A 17,544-nucleotide genomic window follows, 5' to 3' on the forward strand; every position below is an offset into this window, starting at 1 on the left:
GTGTGTGTAGAAAGGGTCAAATTCACCTGGAAATCTTTTTTCATTGGTGCCCATCATCCCCATTGTATACCTGGAAATGAACAATATAAATTATAAGTATTGTTTTAGCTGCTTGAAAGGAACCCTGAAATCAAGGCTTTACAGTGGATGTGAAGATTAAAAGCCATTGATAATAATAAAACATATCACATTTTCACTCAGGAGACCCGGGTTTGAATCCCTGCCTGGCCATGAAAAACTCTGTGTGGGGGCAGAGGGCACCTGGAAAACAATTAAAACTTCTAGAAGGGCTGCGGTTATTTCGAAATGGCTTGAGAACACTGGAAAAGAAGAATGAAAAGACTAAAGCAATGGAAAGGAACTTGTTCTTAAAGGTGTTTCAAGCTGGGATCGAAACAGGTGCAGTATAGCTTTTAATCATCAGTCCCTTATTCTTTCCAAAATTGCAGTGTTTCTTGTATAAGTAGTTTTCCTCTCCCTTTTATTAGTACATATTCTATAAGACTTCCTGGTATATCCTGAGAAATATTCCTAGTCATCCATCCTTTCTTTACCTTAAGATCACATGTTAAGGTTTCATTAATTGTTACCGTATATTTTTAGTTTAGTTAGGCATCCTTCAATCTCGAGAGACTATGGTAATGTGCTCTGGATGGAGGACTTGGAACAGCATCTAGTGTGGTTGAGAAGGCCAATTTGAGAGTGACAATCCCTTCCACATGGAAGACAAATACAATCTGTCTCCTGTCCAGCTCCCTGGTTTCGCTGCTTTCGGGACTGCCTCTTAGCCTCGGTCTGGTGGACAAGGGTTCCTTCAAATTGGGAGAGGCTGTGATGCACCACCTGCCTCCAGGATGAACACTCAGATGTCAGGGTTTCCCATCTGTTGAGATCCATTTCCATGGCCTTCAGATCTCGCTTGGAGATATCCTCTGCGGCACTTTCCCTGCACTAATTCTACATAAAGGAGATCTTTTGGAATCCAACCATCTCTTATTCTCACAACATGCCCAAGCCAACTTAGACGACGCTGTTTCAGTAATGTATACATGCTAAACATTCCACCTCGTTCTGTTATTGTTTAGTCATGTCCGACTCTTTGTGACCCCATGGACCAGAGCACGCCAGGCCCTCCTGTCTTCCACTGCCTCCCAGAGCTGGGTCAAATTCATGTTGGTGATAACACTCTCCAACCATCTCGTCCTCTGTCGTCCTCTTCTCCTCATGCTTTCACACTTTCCCAACATCAGGGTCTTTTCCAAGGAGTCTTCTCTTCTCATGAGATGGCCAAAGTACTGAAGCCTCAGCTTCAGGATTGGTCTTTCCAGTGAGCACTCAGGGTTGATTTCCTTTAGAATGGATAGGTTTGTTCCCCTTGCAGTCCATGGGACTCCTCCAAAACCATCATTCAAAGGCATCTATTATTCGGCTGTCAGCTTTCTTTATGGTCCAGCTCTGACTTCCATACATCATTACAGGAAAAACCATAGCTTTGACTATGCTGACTTTTGTCGGCAAGGTGATGTCCCTGCTTTTTAAGATACTGTCAAGGTTTGTCATCGCTTTCTTCCGAAGAAGCAGGTGTCTTTTAATTTCATGCCTGCTGTCACCATTTGCAGTGATCATGGAGCCCAAGATAGTAAAATCTGTCACTGCCTCCATATCTTCCCCTTCTGTTTGCCAGAAGGTGATCGGACTATTGGCCATGATCTTAGTTTTGTTTTGTTTTTGATGTTGAGATTCAGACCGTTTTTTGCGCTCTCCTCTTTCACCCTCATTAAGAGGTTCTTTAATTCCTCCTCACTTTCTGCCATCAGAGTGGTATCATCTGCATATCTGAGGTTGTTGATATTTCTTCCAGAAATCTTAATTCCAGCTCGGCATTCCTCCAGTCCAGCCTTTCGCATGATGTATTCTTCATATAAGTCAAATAAGCAAGGTGACAATATACAGCCTTGTTGTACTCCTTTCCCAGTTTTGAACCAATCAGTTGTTCCATATCCGGTTCTAACTGTTGCTTCCTGTCCCAAGTATAAATTTCTGAGGAGATAGATAAGGTGGTCAGGCACTCCCATTTCTTTAAGGACTTGCGATAGTTTGCTGTGGTCCACACAGTCAAAGGCTTTTGCATAGTCAATGAAGCAGAAGTAGATATTTTTCTGGAACTCTCTGGCTTTCTCTATAATCCAGCACATGTTAGCAATCTAGTCTCTAGTTCCTCTGCCCCTTCGAAATCCAGCTTGTACTTCTGGGAGGTTTTGGTCCACAAAGTGCTGAAGCCTACCTTGTAGGATTTTGAGCATAACTTTGCTAGTGTGTGAAATGAGTGCAATTGTACAGTAATTGGAACATTCTTTGGTACTGCCCTTCTTTGGGATTGGCAGGTAGACTGATCTTTTCCAATCCTCTGGCCACTGTTGAGTTTTCCAAACTTGCTGGCAAATTGAATGTAGCACCTTAACAGCATCATCTTTTAAGATTTTAAATAGTTCAACTGGAATGCCATCACCTCCGCTGGACTTGTTGTTAGCCATGCTTTCTAAGGCCCACTTGATTTCACTCTCCAGGATGTCTGGCTGAAGGTCGGCAACCACACTATCTGGGTTGTCTGGGATATCCAAATCTTTCTGGTAGAATTCCTCTGTGTATTTTTGCCACCTCTTCTTGATGTCTTCTGCTTCTGTTAGGTCCCTCCCATTTTTTTAAAACAAATGTATTTTATACAAAAAATACACATAAACTCATATATAGCAACAAAAATAAAAAAAAAACAAGTAATAATGCTTATTATAAAGAGCCTCATGGCGCAGTGGTTAAAACGCTGTACTGCAGCTAAAACTGTGCTCACGACCTGGGGTTCAAATCCCAGGTAGCTGGCTCAAGGTTGACTCAGCCTTCCATCCTTCCGAGGTCGGTAAAATGAGTACCCAGCTTGTTGGGGGGCAATGTGTAGCCTGTATAATTAAAATTGTAAACCGCCCGGAGAGTGCTTGTAGCGCTGTGGGGCGGTATATAAGTCCAATAAATAAATAAATAAATAAACTAAATTCTAACGTGCACCCCATACCCAAATATACGGTATGGAGTCCCTCCCATTTTTGTCCTTTATCATGTCCATCTTTTATCTTTGCAGAAAATGTTCCTTTAATATCTCCAATTTTCGTGAACAGATCTCTGGTTTTTCCCTTTCTATTGCTTTCCTCCATTTCTTTGTATTGTTCATTTATGAAGGCCCTCTTGTCTCTCCTTTGGAAGTCTGCATTCAATTTTCTGTATCTTTCCCTATCTACCTTGGATTTTGTTCCCCTTCTCTTCTCTGCTATTTCTAAGGCCTCGTTGGACATCCACTTTGCTTTCTTGCATTTCCTTTTCCTTGGGATATTTTTTTATTGCTACCTCCTGTATAATGTTACAAGCCTCTTTCCAAACTTATTCAGGCACTCTGTCCACCAAATCTGTTTTTCACTTCCAGTGTGTATTCATAAGGGATTTGGTTTAGATTATACCTGACTAGCCCTGTGTTTTTTCCTACTCTCTTCAGTCTAAGCTTGAATTTTGCTATGAGAAGTTGATGATCAGAGCCACAATCAGCTTCTAGTCTTGTTTTTGCTGATTGTATAGAGATTCCGTGATGTACGGAAGTGAGAGCTGGACCATAAATTAAGCTGACCTCTGAAGAATTGTTGCTTTTGAATCGTGGTGCTGGAGGAGACTTGAGAGTCCCCTGGACTGCAAGCAGAACAAACGAATCCATTCTAAAGGAAATCAAGCTTGAGTGCTCACTGGAAGGACGGATCCTGACGCTGAGGCTCCAATACTTTGGCCATCTCATGAGAAGAGAGGACTCTCTGGAAAGGACCCTGATGTTAGGAAAGTGTGAGGGCAAGAGGACAAGGGGACAACAGAGAATGAGATGGTTGGACAGTGTCATTGAAGCGATCAATATGAATTTGGCCTAGCTCCGGGAGGCAGTGGAAGACAGGATGGCCTGCTGTGCTGTGGTCCATGGGGTCACGAAGAGTCGGACACGACTAAACGACTAAACAACAACAATAGAGCTTCCCCATTCCTTCTACGGGATTCTTGCCCACAGTAGAAGGTATGATAATCATCTGAATTGATTTTGCCCATTCCTGTCCATTGTAATTCACTGACACCCAGGATGTCAATGTTTATTCTTGTCAGCTACTTTTTGACCGCAACCAACTTACCAAGGTTCATAGATCTTACATTCCAGTTTCCTATGCAGTATTTTTCTTTGCAGCATTGGACTTTCCTTTCACTTCCAGGCACGTCCATAGCTGAGCATCCTTTCAGCTTTGGCCCAACCACTTCATTAGCTCTGGAGCTACTTGTACTTGTCCTCCGCTGTTCCTCAGTAGAATGTCGGATGCCTTCCGACCTGAGGGGCCCATCTTCCAGTGTCATATCTTTTAGCCTTTTGTTTCTGTTCATGGGGTATTCTTGGCAAAGATACTGGAGTGGTTTGCCAATTCCTGTTCCAGGTGGATTGCGTTTAGTCGGAACTCTCCACTATGACCTGTCCGTCTTGGGTGTCCCTGCACTGCATAGCCCCTAGCTTCTCTGAGTTGCTCAAGCCCCTTCACCATGACACGGCAGCAATCCATGAAGGGGCCAGCTCGTTCTAGGACTAATCTATTTGGATCTTTGTCCTGCCAGGTGATACCAAAAATGCGGTGTTCAGCTTCCTCTCCTGCCCTGCACAAAGGTTCCAGGTCTCACTGCAGTACAGGAGTGTGTTCAGGACACTGGCTCTATAGACCTGGATTTTGGTACAGTGGGGTCTCTACTTAAGAACGTCCCTACTTAAGAACAATTCCACTTAAGAACAGCTCCATTTGCTAAATTTTTCTTCCACTTGAGAACAAAAATCCAAGATAAGAACAGGAAAAAAAAACTTTCCTGCTCTTTTTTTAACCTTAGGTCATCTTAGGTTAAAAAAAAGTTCTCCCCCTAGTGGTAGAGTACGTATTAACCAGCTTCAATGTACGAACGCACCTCTACATAAAAAAAACAGCCAGAACGGATTAATTGGTTTTCAGTCCATTGCTTCAAAATTAGCTTCGTCAGAAGTGCTTTTAACACTGTTCCCTGACCTAAGGGAAAAAAAGAAAAGAAAAAATATCCCCCTCTAATGGTAGAAGGCGGAATAGCAGTTTCCCATTAGTTTCTATGGACGGAAAAGAGCAGATACAGATTAAATGGTTTTCAATGCATTCCTATGGGAAATGCAGATTCTACATAAGAACTTTTCCACTTGAGAACCACCTTCCAATACGGATTAAGTTCTTAAGTAGAGACCCCACTGTATAATCCAAATCTTACTAAATTGTAAAAAAAAAAATTGGCTATCGTTTGTCTTGCTGCTGTTAATAACATGGAGATTAATGCTTTCTTTAACTCTCCGTGTTGCGGATCATACAGCATCGATGATAATGCTACTGTAGGGCTTGCTTCTCTATTTAAATCCAGGCGCTTGGCATTTGGCTCTCTACGGGTTAAAACCAACCAGTGTTTCGAGGTTCCTAGAGAGGCAGGAAATATAATGAGAGGAAGTGGGGGCGGCTGCTTTCACTGGAAATAACCCCTTCCTGTCTCTTCATAGGTGGCAGGGTGAGTGGCGTTTCGCAGAGACGCTTTTACTTCTCGACTACAACTCCCATAACTCTTTCCGCGGGGGGGGGGAGGGAAGAGGATTAGACTGTTGCGAACTGTATATTTAAAGATAACTTTCAAAAAAAATTCTTGGGCCAGAATATACGGAGCTCCTTTAAAAAACATGACACCTCCCATAATCCCCAGCCGGAAGATCCAGTGACAGGGTTGATGGGCGTTGTAGTCTGGACAATAAGTGCGCGTCTAGGCGTGTTGTTGGATTACAACCGTTGTCGTCGTCGTACAGGCTGTGGCTTTTGGGAGTTTTAGTGGGGGGTGAGGAAATGAAGAAAGGCTTCCAAGCACCTCCAGGTTGTGGACGTGTGTTTCCCCATCTCTGGCATAAGAGATTCAGGTGCTGATTTGGCCCGAAAGGAACGGCGTTACATCCCTGAGAGGAGGAACGAAACTGAGCTGGAGGGGGGGCCACGTCCTCCTGGGAGAACCCAGCAGCATCTCGTCTGCAAAAAGCCTTTTTTTCTCCCTGGCAGAACAAAGGCGTGACTTTTTCTCCTCCTGACGTTGCATTTCCTTGCTCAAGATCTGGTAAGGGTCCCCTTCTTGTCTGCTGACTTCTTTCCTTGTGTTTCTAAAATGGTTTTAATTCGGGGAAAACCTATTTAATGGTTTCTGCATTGTTGCTTAATCTTATAACAATTTGTTTTTGTTTTTTTAAGGAACTAATCAGTTTGAGATCCTATGTTGAAATGTCTTCGGTTATATCATGGTGGAATAGAAAGAAAACCAACCAATCCTTCGATACAAAGCAGCCAGCAGGACAAACCATTTATTTGGGGTTTCCCCCACTCCAGGGGGGGCATCAGGGAGTGTTTTCTTTCTATTGAGAAAGGCTTGATATTTGGGTAAGGGAAATAAAAATAAGAGTACAAAGTCATTGATTTTACAGTACTGCTGTATCTCACTCAGTGTCTTTCCCTGTTTATCTATTTGGTGTCCCAAAATCGGAACTCTAGACATTTTTGGATTACAATTCCTCCAAAACTCTGACCCACTCTGATCCAATCCTTTGTTGTTTAGCCGTTAAGTCGTGCCCGACTCTTTGTTGGGAAAGTGTGAAGGCAAGAGGAGAACGGGACAACAGAGGACGAGATGGTTGGACAGTGTCATCGAAGCGACCAACATGAATCTGACCCAACTCCGGGAGGCAGTGGAAGACAGGAGGGCCTGGCGTGCTCTGGTCCATGGGGTCACGAAGGGTCGGACACGACTTAACAACTAAACAACAACATACGTATTTTTGATGGTAAAGGTCTTTAATGTTTTTTTTGCCAAAGACCAAGAAATAATTTTATTCTCAATTGCTACTACACATACACACAAGGAAGAATATAATTTTTTATTCTTGTATGTGTGGTTTTTTTATATATAACACTCAAAACTACGCAGTCTGTCAGTTACATTTTTGTATTTTTTAAAAGCCAAACCAACAGATGATTGTGGGCCCAGACTATGGTGACTCAGATTAATAGAAAGTCCAAAGGGAGATAAAAAGCACACAGAGAAATATAAAGCCTACAGAAGACTAAAAGCCCAGAACAAATTCTGAGTTAAAACTATAAAGGCCTCTATCAGGAAGACAAAACTATAGCTTGTCTGAGGTAAAATGTTCAGAGGAAACATCGGAGGCAAACCAGAGTTACTGAGGTGAAAAAGTAACCAACAGAAAGTATTTTTTTCTTCTCCCTGTAAACAAAAGTATATGTTGCCCATTTATATAAAGAAAGTAAAATTGATTTACTTCAGAAAAATGGATTCTGTAGTAAACATCCAGATTTGTATTCCTGCATTGAGCAGAAAATTAGACTTGATGGCCTTATCAGCCCCTTCCAACTCAGCTATTCTATTATTTCAGTGGGTTGACAGGCTGAAAATCGATTTACAAACATTGGAAATTAGTGATTGTAGAGGAAAAAGGAAAGCCTCATAATTAAGAGTTAAGAAAAGCATGGGAACAAAATGACAGCATTGCAAAGTCTATCACATATGGGAGGACCCTCTTATCCTTTGGATCAGTATATCCTGATTCACTTATCCATGGTCTGATGGTTGTTGTGGGTTTTCCAGGCTGTTTGGCTGTGTTCTGAAGGTTGTTCTTCCTGACATTTTGCCAGTCTGTGGCTGGCATCTTCAGAGGACAGCACTCTGTGCTCTGGTGCAGTTTGTTGGATAGTTGAATATTTATAGCTGTGAGATCAGCTTTTTTCCTTTTCAAGAGATTGGGTGATCAGCGTGTTTTTTGTTGTGGGTGTATTGTTGTGATAAGGGGGAGATTATCTGTCACTGTGATTGATGGGTGTTGTTAGCTGATCTTTTGTGTACAGTGATCACTGATCCTTGTGGCTGGGTAGAGTTCATTGACCTTTTGCAGGCTGTGTTTTTCAGTGCTGGGAGCCAGGCGTTCTTCTTTTTTGTTGAAGCTCTGCTGGTGTTTGTGGATCTCAATGTGACAGTGACAGATCACCCAATCTCCTGAAAAGGACAAAAGCTGATCCCACAGCTGTAAATACAGTACTCAACTATCCAACAAACTGCAACAGAGTACAGACAGAGTTCTGACTCCTGTCCTCTGAAGATGCTGGCCATAGAGACTGGTGAAATATTAGGAAGAAAAACCTTAAGAACACGGCCAAACAGCCCGGAAAACCCACAACAATCATTGGATCACGGCCGTGAAATCCTTTGAGAATACGTTATTAATTTCAATATTAAAAGTATTAAAATTAAAAATGCAGAAAAAACTGCATACAGTATGTTTTACCATAACTGGCCATAGCCAGGGGCTGTGCTCTGAAGAGCACATAGCAGGGTTTCTGGCTGCTTAGGCTTCTCTCTCCCCTCTTGTGAGCTTTCTCCCAGGAGGCTCTGGAGCAGCTCCTCTTGCCTGCTGGTTTACTGGGAGGTAAAGAGAACATCAGCGCCAGGAGATCAAGGTGGGATGCAGGGCGGGGGTCTCCCCAGCTGGCTTTCTTTGCATTGAGGCCTGAGAGCACTCCAGCAAAGCACACCGCTAAGCATACAGGTGAGCAGTTCTCCCAAGTGGCCTCTCCCTTCAGGTAACCATTCAGTTGAGTGGATTGTTGTAAACCGCCCAGAGCGACCCCGGCTGCCATCATCAATCGGTTACATGGATCAGAAGAAGGCAGAAGGGTGCCTTTTCCCCTATAAAGAAATTGTTGAGCGACTTTGGAATTGAAGAAGAATCACTCATTGGGCTGAAATATGACAATCAAATTGTATCACATTGGAAAAGATTAACGTGAGGAGCAAACATTGTAAACTAGGTGTAAATAAAATGGTGCCTTATCAACTACTGAAATGATAGTGGACATTTTAATGAAACCTCTTCCCAGAGACTCTCTTAAAAGGTTATGGAATAAAATAGGAGAGATACATACTGTGCCGTGTTGAGAACGGGTGTTGGAAAATATAACACAATATATGTGTATATCTGTGGGTCTCCATGTGTGTTTGTTTGTTTGGGAAGGACTAAAAAGTCATAGTTGCATAGTGAAGCATTCCGACCAATCGGAATCTGTCTCGCATCAGCCAGATAGCTAATCAGTTTGTCTGGCCTTGGAGAGAACTCAATGTCTCTTCGGCCACAGAGGTTGGGAGTTACATCCGCCACTAGACTCAAGGATCCGTTGGGTCCCTTCCAGCTCTGCAGTTCTAAGATTATGATTGTTGGTATAGTTATATAGCAACTGGCAAGTTGCAGTCTAGTAGATGAGAAGACTCCCTGAAAAAGACCCTGATGTTGGGAAAATGTGAAGAGGAGAAGGGGACAGCAGAGGATGAGATGTTTGGACAGGGTCATCGAAGCTCCCAATGTGAATTTGACCCAACTCCGGGAGGCAGTGGAAGACAGGACGGCCTGGCGTGCTCTGGCCCATGGGGTCACGAAGGGTCGGACACAAATTAACAACTAAACAACAAGATAGGGACAAATATGTAATAGAAAATAGCAGGTAGAGTAAATCTGTCTCACGTTGAAGGATGATATTCTAACATAACAAAGTCAAGTACAAGTTTAACAAATACCAACATGTTAAAGCACTGTGTTGCATTTTATGTTTTTTTTTAAACCAAACCAAAGGTTTTCCCTTCTGATATTAGCTTTTTCCATAACAATTTATAATAGCTATAGCATTTCTAGGTGCAGAACAACATAACTCTTTTGGGGAGAGGGGATGCATCTTAGCTAAAATGACACTCTCATGGCCCCTCAAGAGACGGACACAGAGAGAGAGAGAGAGAGAGAGTGGATTAACAGAAGTGCAATAATTTAAACATGCCTTTTTGGTGCCCTCTAATGTTGTGTGAGAGAGATCTGGAGTGATATATAAATATTCCATGAAGGTTGTAAAATTACCCATATCAGTTTCTAACCCTGGATTTCACCAGGTTGTTCCCAGCATAGAAGACCACCATTTCCTCACACAAGGTCACAGATGTTAAAATGTCAGGAAAAGAGGTGAAATGGCTTGTCCCATCTCTATCCAGCTGAGAGCTGTGCGATAAATCCCGCCTTTGGTTTCCCTCAGCATCTTAATTGGTGACAGAATCCACCTTCCCACTGATGTTTCTGAAGGTGGTGCCACCCCACAGCTGGATTATTATCCTGTATCTTCCATGGCAGTTCATTAGGTTTCTTACTTGGATATAAAATCTTTTTTTTTTCCTGCTCACTATTGTTTTGCCTCTTTTTAGCAGGAAAAATGGCTGAGGGAAGAAACAAAGAAGGAGGACATCAAGCATCGGAGGAAAGAGCTGGATGTTTGGATGCCACTGAAGTGTGGAGTCTTCCTAGGTACCACAAGACCCACACAGACGAGAAGCCCATTGAATCCCTGGAGAGTGGGAAAACCTTTAGGATGAAACAAAGTCTTACCATCCATGAAAAAGTTCGCTCAGGAGAGAAGCGATATACATGCCCGAAGTGTGGAAATAGTTTCAGTGACCTTAGAGACTTTGCTGCACACCATGATACCCACATAGGTGAGAAGCCATTTCAGTGTCTGGAGTGTGGGAGAACCTTTAGAGTGAAATCACAGCTTATAACCCATGAAAGAATTCACTCGGGGGAGAAGCCATTTGAATGCCTGGAGTGTGGAAAAAGCTTCAGTCAACGTGGGAGCCTTACTTCTCACCAAAAGACCCACACAGGGGAGAGACCCTTTGAATGCCTGGAGTGTGGAAAGCGCTTCAGTCATAGTGGGAGCCTTGTTACACACCACAGGACCCACACAGGTGAGAAGCCATTTGAATGCCTGGAATGTGGAAAGAGCTTCAGTCGTCGCGATAGTCTTGCTACACACCGCAGGATCCACATAGCTGAGAAGCTGTTTGAATGCCCAGAGTGTGGGAAAACCTTTAGAATAAAAAAAAGTCTTACTATCCATGAAAGAATTCACTCAGGGCAGAGGCCATTTATATGCCTGGAGTGTGGAAAGAGTTTCAGTCACCTTAGATCATTTACTGTACACCATAGGACCCACACAAATGAGAAGCCATTTCAGTGTCTGGAATGTGGGAAAACCTTTGGACGAAAGGAAATTCTTCATGCGCACGAAAGAATTCACTCCGGGGAAAAGCCATTTAAATGTCTGGAATGTGGAAAGAGTTTTAGAGTACGTGAGAGCCTTGCTTATCACCACAAGTCCCACACCGGGGAGAAGCCATTTAAGTGTCTGGAGTGTGGGAAAAGTTTCAGAGCACGTGAGGGCCTTGCTTATCACCACAGAACCCACTCAGGGGAGAAGCCATTTGAATGCCTGGAGTGTGGAAAGAGTTTCAGTCATTGTGTAAATCTCGCTAGACATCACAGGACCCATACAGGTGAAAAGCCTTTTGAATGCCTCGAGTGTGGTAAGAGTTTCAGTCAACGTGGAAGCCTTTCTGCGCACCGCAGGATCCACACAGGCGAGAAGCCATTTGAATGCCTGGAGTGTGGAAAAGGTTTTAGAACGAAAAATAGTCGTCTTATCCATGAAAAGATTTACTCAGGAGAGAAGCATTTTACGTGCCTGGAGTGTGGAAAGAGTTTCAGTCACCTTGGAGACTTCGCTACGCACCACAGGATCCACACAGGCGAGAAGCCATTTGAATGCCTGGAGTGTGGAAAAGGTTTTAGAACGAAAAATAGTCTGACTACCCATGAGAGAATTCATTCTGGGGAAAAACCATTTAAATGTCTGGAGTGTGGAAAGAGTTTCAGTAAATACAAAAGTCTTGTTACACACCACAGGGCCCACACAGGTGAGAAGCCATTTAAGTGCCTAGTGTGTGGGAAAAGTTTCAGTTATCGTGGGAGCCTTGCTAAACACCGCAGAACCCACACTGTCGAGAAGCCGTTTAAATGCCTGGAGTGTGGGGAAAGTTTTAGAATGAAAAAGAGTCTCAGTAGCCATGAAAGAATTCACCAAGTTGTGAAACCATTTAAATGTCTGAAGTGTGGAAAGAGTTTCAGTAAATACAAAATTCTTGTGGGACACCACAGGGCCCACACAGGCAAGAAGCCATTTGAAGGCCTTGAGTGTGGGTAGACCTTTGGAATGAGAAAAACCCTTACTAGACAAAAAAGAATTTACTGTATTTTTCTTTGCATAAGACACTACTTTTTCCTAAAACCATTACACTAAAATTGAGGGGTGTCTTTTACATGGAAGTAAGCTGAGATAACTGAGGAGACAAAATGGCACATGCCTTGCCTCAGTAAACAGACTTCCTCCAATCACGAGCCTTATGGAACTGACGTCAGCTGATGCTGAACAAACCAATTGGAACACACCTTGTTGGAAGTGGAGCCTGTAGGCTCAGATTCAACAGGACTCAAAATGTCCACCGTTCTGAGCCCAGTGGTTGAATCCTCAAAACTAAGTTTTCTTAATTTGAGGGTTAGAAGGGGGGGGGGTTCTTATAAATGGGGGCATAGCATAGGCATCCTTCAGTCTCAAGAGACTATGATAACATGCTCCGAATCGAGGAGTGTCCTCTCCAGAGCATGAAACCTGGGTAAAGTAATATGGAGGATAGGCTGTTACCCAAGCAGCAGATCCCCCGTCTCCACATTGCTGAAATGGTCCAATGGAAAGGCAAGAGCCAATACAGCTGGTTCCAGCAACGTCGCTGGACACAAACTGCCTTCGGGACTCCAGCTCCGGATTTTGCCTCTAGGTTAACTCCTGAAGCCTTTTCCATGAGTGGCTATAGCCGCAAGGCAGTGGAGGTTTGAAATCAGAGGTTTCCTTCTCCTAGATGGGTTGCCTTCCATGGCTGACGCGACCCACCTACCCGGCCTGCTCTTTAATAGTGCGGAAGTATGATCCGACTGTTAAAACTTTCCTGCCTCCCAGGTCTATGCAAATCTAATTGGCTTTCCTATTTACCATATTAGGGCCAGAGATAGACGGCACGTGGTCCTGGGACACACTCATGGGGGCATGTTGTAAATGGAAAAATATGGTACTTTGATGTTTAAGTTTTTGTTGTGTGGAAAATGTTTCACTCGCCATGCAAGCCTCGCTGCACACAACAGAACCCACACAGGAGAGAAACTGTTTGAATGACCTGAGTGTGGTAAGACTGTCAGTAAACAAGGTGTTCTTCTTTTCCGTGGAAGAATTCACATTCAACAAATGCCTGGGACATGGAAAGGGATTCAATACTTATAATCACTTTTATAATAATAATCCTGTTTGATCAAGTCAGTTCTGATTGATGGTGACCATTTTCAATGTTTTTTAGGTAGAGAACATTCAGAAGGATAGATGGACTTAAACAGCTGGTTCAGCGGTTCATGCTGGTCCTTTTCTCAGCCAAACAGGTGAGTTTGGCATTTCAAAGTCCTGCCTCCTCTGGTGGTCACCCACTGAGGGGCAGTGCCCAGAGGAGGTGGGGCAGGGAAGCCAGGGCACGGCCTCTGAGTGGCTGCTCGATGGTGGAGGCAGAACTTTGAACCAGCGGTTCTGTGCCCAGCTCTGCTCAATAGTGGTTTCTTCTGATGATAATTTTGGACCCTGCAGGTTGCCCAAGGCCACACAGACTGATCCTATGCATGAGGCATAGTGAAGAATCAGACTCTGAACTCTGGCTTTACAGCCAGAAACTTAAACCAGCTCCCATGAAAGAACTCACACAGGGGAGGAATCACATAACTGGACTGTGGAAAGGCATTCAGAATTACCACCTAACCCACCACCAAAGGATTCATACAAGGGAGAACTCATATAACTGTATCAAGTGTGGGAAGAGTTTCATTTGAGGTGGAGATCTTATTCTTCGTAAGTACAGTGGTGCCTCGCATTACGATGTTAATCCGTTCCAGCGTAATCGCTGTAGAACGAAAACGTCGTAATGCGAAATTAAAAAGCCCATTGAAATGCATTGAAACCCCTTCAATGCGTTCCATTGGGCTGGAAACACCGTCCAGCAAAGATCCTCCATAGGGCGGCCATTTTCAGTGGCTGTCTTGCGAGTAATCCGTCCCAGAAAACATCGGGGAGCCATTTTATTTACCCTTCGGCCGTTTTGAAATCGCCGATCAGCTGTAGGAAAATCATCATTTTGCAAAGAATTGGTTCCCGAAGCAGGGAACAGATCATTGCAAAGCGAAAAAACCCTATTCAAACCATCGTTTTGCAATCGCAATTGCGATCGCAAAAAGATCATCATAATGCGGTTTTGTCGTAATGCGGGGCACTCGTAAAGCGAGGCACCACTGTACACCTACATGGGGGGGGAACCTTTAAGTTTCTGGAATGTGGAAGGAGTTTCAGTCAGTAGTCAGCACTTCATGTCCATCAAACAATCCACACAGGAGAGAAACTATTTCAGTTCTCAAGTGTTGAAAGGCCTTGAGATATGAGTCTTAACTCAAGATACCCCATGAAACTTAACACTGGGCAGAGCTGGCTTCTCTGCTTAATGGAGGATATACAGCATATGAAATCCTTCCCAAATTAATCTAATAAACTTTTAACTACTCTGGTGGACGTCTACAAAAAGCTGTGACTAAAATCTAAAAGAAGGCCATTCATAGCAGACCTTGCGCAGACAAAGCTACTACTTATGACTTGTAAATGTGAGGGAAATGTTACTAAAAGGGGAAATACAAATTATAACCCTAAGCCTACTGTATATAAGCTCCCTATAAAAAGAAAAAACATTAATCATGTTGAGAACCCAACTGGAAATAAGGAAGCAAACCCTGTGGAACATATTCACCTTTCTACCAATGCAGAGGGGCTTCTCCCCCAAATTCCTGTACCAGCATCAATTCAAGTACAGCTGGTTTGGTATCCCGATGGGCTATATCCAAATTGAATATATAAAATATTAAAGAAATATAGAAACAAGTTAATTACAACTCAGAGACTCATGTTTCACAGAAACCTAGATCATTACAGGAGAGGATTGTAACAGATCCTTAAAACTAAAAGGATTCATGGGCTGGAAAAACTTGCTTGGCTTAATTTTCCTAAGCTCATAAATTCTTTTAAAGAGAAAGAGAGGGTACATGTGTAAATTACACTTGCTAAATCTTTTAGAAACTGCTTTTTCAGGAGCTCTTACCTTAGCTGACTCATTGTATGTGGAGTACAGTGGTGCCCCGCATAGCGACATTAATCCGTTCCAGGAAAAACGTCGCTATCCGGATTCCTCGCTATGCGGGGCAAAAAACCCCATAGGAATGCATTAAAACACGTTTAATGCATTCCTATGGGGGAAAAACTCACCGCTATGCGGAAATCCTCCATCCAGCTGCCATTTTCGCCGCCTGGTAAGCGAGGAAACCGTGCAAAAACGCTGCAGGTGGCCATTTTGTTTAGCCAGCAGCCATTTTGGAACCGCCAATCAGCTGCTTCAAAAACATCGCAATGCGATTTTTGGCCACTTAAAACATCTCAATGCGATCGCTTTTGTGATCGCAAAATCCACATCGCTATGTGGATTCGTCGTTAAACGGGGCGCTCGCTATGTGGGGCACCACTGTATTTATATTTCAATGGTTCCCACGCTTTCACAGTGGTTACATTCACAAAAAGGAGTTCAGCTGAAAGAGTGCATGAATCCAAAGATGCATTGAACTGAGGTGGGCATATCTGTGGTGAGTGTTTTTGAGAACTGTGCTCTCTCTCTGTCACTTGGGCTTTGTGTTCCAGATTATGCTAAAAGCCTTATCTTCTTTTTATATATTTTTGTATATATCTTCAGTATCAGCTGTTGTATGAAAACCATTAGCATTCATTTCCCCATGTAGTCCAGGCCTATTAGAAATGTATTCTCAAGTTTAGGCTCTTCTGCAGATGCCAGCAGCAACTGGTCAGAGGGGCTCCGTTGGCAAATGTTTCGTCCCCTTGGAATTCTCTCACTAACCTGTGACCTAAGAATACAGAAGTTTACAAAAACCAGGCTAGAGAGTAGATCTCGAAAAGAAAAGAAAAGCCCTAGAAGAAAGATTAACCACAACTGACATTCGGAGATAAGGAAAGGGGAACCGGTTGGTTTGGGGGACATCCTGACGAAGAACAGAAAGCTGCTTTGTGTGTTTGTACTTTGATCAACAAATGATGAATATTTAGGCAAAATGTCATACATGCCAAAGACAGTTAATGAAGGGTTTGTGTTAGAACATACAAACATTCTGTAACAATTTGAGTGATTTACTGTGATTTATTATCCTTTGTGACTGCCATTATCCTCCAGTTACTCCATGGAGGGAGACAGTTTGATCTGGATCAATGTGGCCCATTTTATTTGCTGACCTGCAAATATCACTTAATAAACCAGACTTCTAGCATTTATGCTGTTGGTGGGTATGTGTGCTTTCTTTTCCTTCTTTCAAGCATAGCTCACATGGGGCCTGCCAGAGGAATCAGACAGATCATTTATTTTGCAGAACCAAATGAGAGAACTCGAGAAGGAGGAAATCCGGTTCCTTTGAGAGTGTTCTTGAGAAGGTAAGTGTTCTTGAGAAGGTAAGCTGTTCGTTTCACCCCAACGTAAGCGAAAGGAGCCCGTTGATGGAGCTGATCCAATCTGCCAAGGAATCTGGTGGGGAAGACAAGGGCCCTGGAAGAAGCAGAATCTCATCTAGCAAGAGGGCAGGATGTAGGTGAAAATGAAATCAAAGAGCAAAAAAGACCAAGACATGGTGGCACCTTAAAGACCAACTTCTATATTTGTTTTAATGCGAGCTTTCGTGGACAAATCCACTTCATCAGACGTCACAAAAGCTCATATTAAACAATACAAAAGTCTTGAAGGTGTCACCATGTTTTTACTCTCCCTTTTTGCTCTTTTTTTCTTTTCACCCATAATGCTTGCACAGACTGACATGGTTACCCCTTCTACAACTACTCATACAGTGACTCGGGGGAACAATTTTCCAACTTCCCAGCATGTCTACCCAACATGGAAAAAGTAAGCAGTTTTCTTCAGAGTGCTCCCCTTGCAACCCTGCTGTGGGAAAGATATTCGCCTTAGACCACCTCTGATTGACCCTTAATCCATCAACAACACCTCTCATTGACATTTCTTTGCTGGAACATTGCAGCCTGGTGAGGGATGGTTGTGGAGCCCTCCCTTCAGAAGTCCATCAGGGAATATAATATAGTACTTCTCCAAGAGATATGGAAGAGGGAAGAGTTGAAGCTAGACAGTTTTGTTATTAAAAGCCAGTTCCAGAGGGGGTCACTCTAAGGGAGGCCTTCAAATCCTGGTTTCTACTAAACTTCGAGCCAACCCCATCAGCTTAGTTTTTTGTTAGCCAATATTGCAGTCTCTCTGGTGACCTCCACCCCATAACTTCTATGTAACTGCTTGCCATATTTTGTTCTCTGAATT

The 17,544-nt window shown here is 43.2% G+C and overlaps 1 protein-coding gene across 7 annotated transcripts; it reads left to right on the forward strand.

Moving 5' to 3' along the window:
- The first annotated feature begins 189 nt into the window (after positions 1 to 189).
- On the forward strand, positions 190 to 16,659 carry LOC140703759 (uncharacterized). 7 transcript variants are annotated; one of them, XR_013542507.1, is made up of 4 exons: positions 190 to 399; positions 10,408 to 11,955; positions 13,444 to 13,522; positions 16,598 to 16,659. XR_013542507.1 is itself a non-coding variant. In XM_072987360.2 (3 exons), the coding sequence occupies exons 1-3, from the start codon at positions 231 to 233 to the stop codon at positions 13,464 to 13,466; spliced, it is 1,740 nt and encodes a 579-aa protein (XP_072843461.2). In that variant the 5' UTR covers positions 190 to 230; the 3' UTR covers positions 13,467 to 16,502. The 7 variants fall into 7 exon arrangements, 6 of the variants coding, with proteins under 6 accessions (XP_072843461.2, XP_072843457.2, XP_072843460.2 ...); XM_072987360.2 differs by lacking the exon at positions 16,598 to 16,659 and having other exon boundaries at positions 13,444 to 16,502; XM_072987359.2 differs by lacking the exons at positions 190 to 399; positions 16,598 to 16,659 and adding exons at positions 408 to 6,222; positions 6,354 to 6,940 and having other exon boundaries at positions 10,408 to 16,502.
- The last annotated feature ends 885 nt before the right edge of the window (positions 16,660 to 17,544 follow it).

Source organism: Pogona vitticeps, chromosome 2 (assembly GCF_051106095.1).
Source record: "Pogona vitticeps strain Pit_001003342236 chromosome 2, PviZW2.1, whole genome shotgun sequence".
NCBI classification, from domain to species: domain Eukaryota; kingdom Metazoa; phylum Chordata; class Lepidosauria; order Squamata; family Agamidae; genus Pogona; species Pogona vitticeps.

Bases quoted from the DNA above. Each gene is read 5' to 3' on its own strand.
- LOC140703759 (XM_072987356.2), top strand. From the start codon at position 231: ATGAAAAACTCTGTGTGGGGGCAGAGGGCACCTGGAAAACAATTAAAA. The intron at 400-10,407 runs GTGCAGTATAGC...GCCTCTTTTTAG, and splicing joins TCAAGCTGGGATCGAAACAG to CAGGAAAAATGGCTGAGGGA.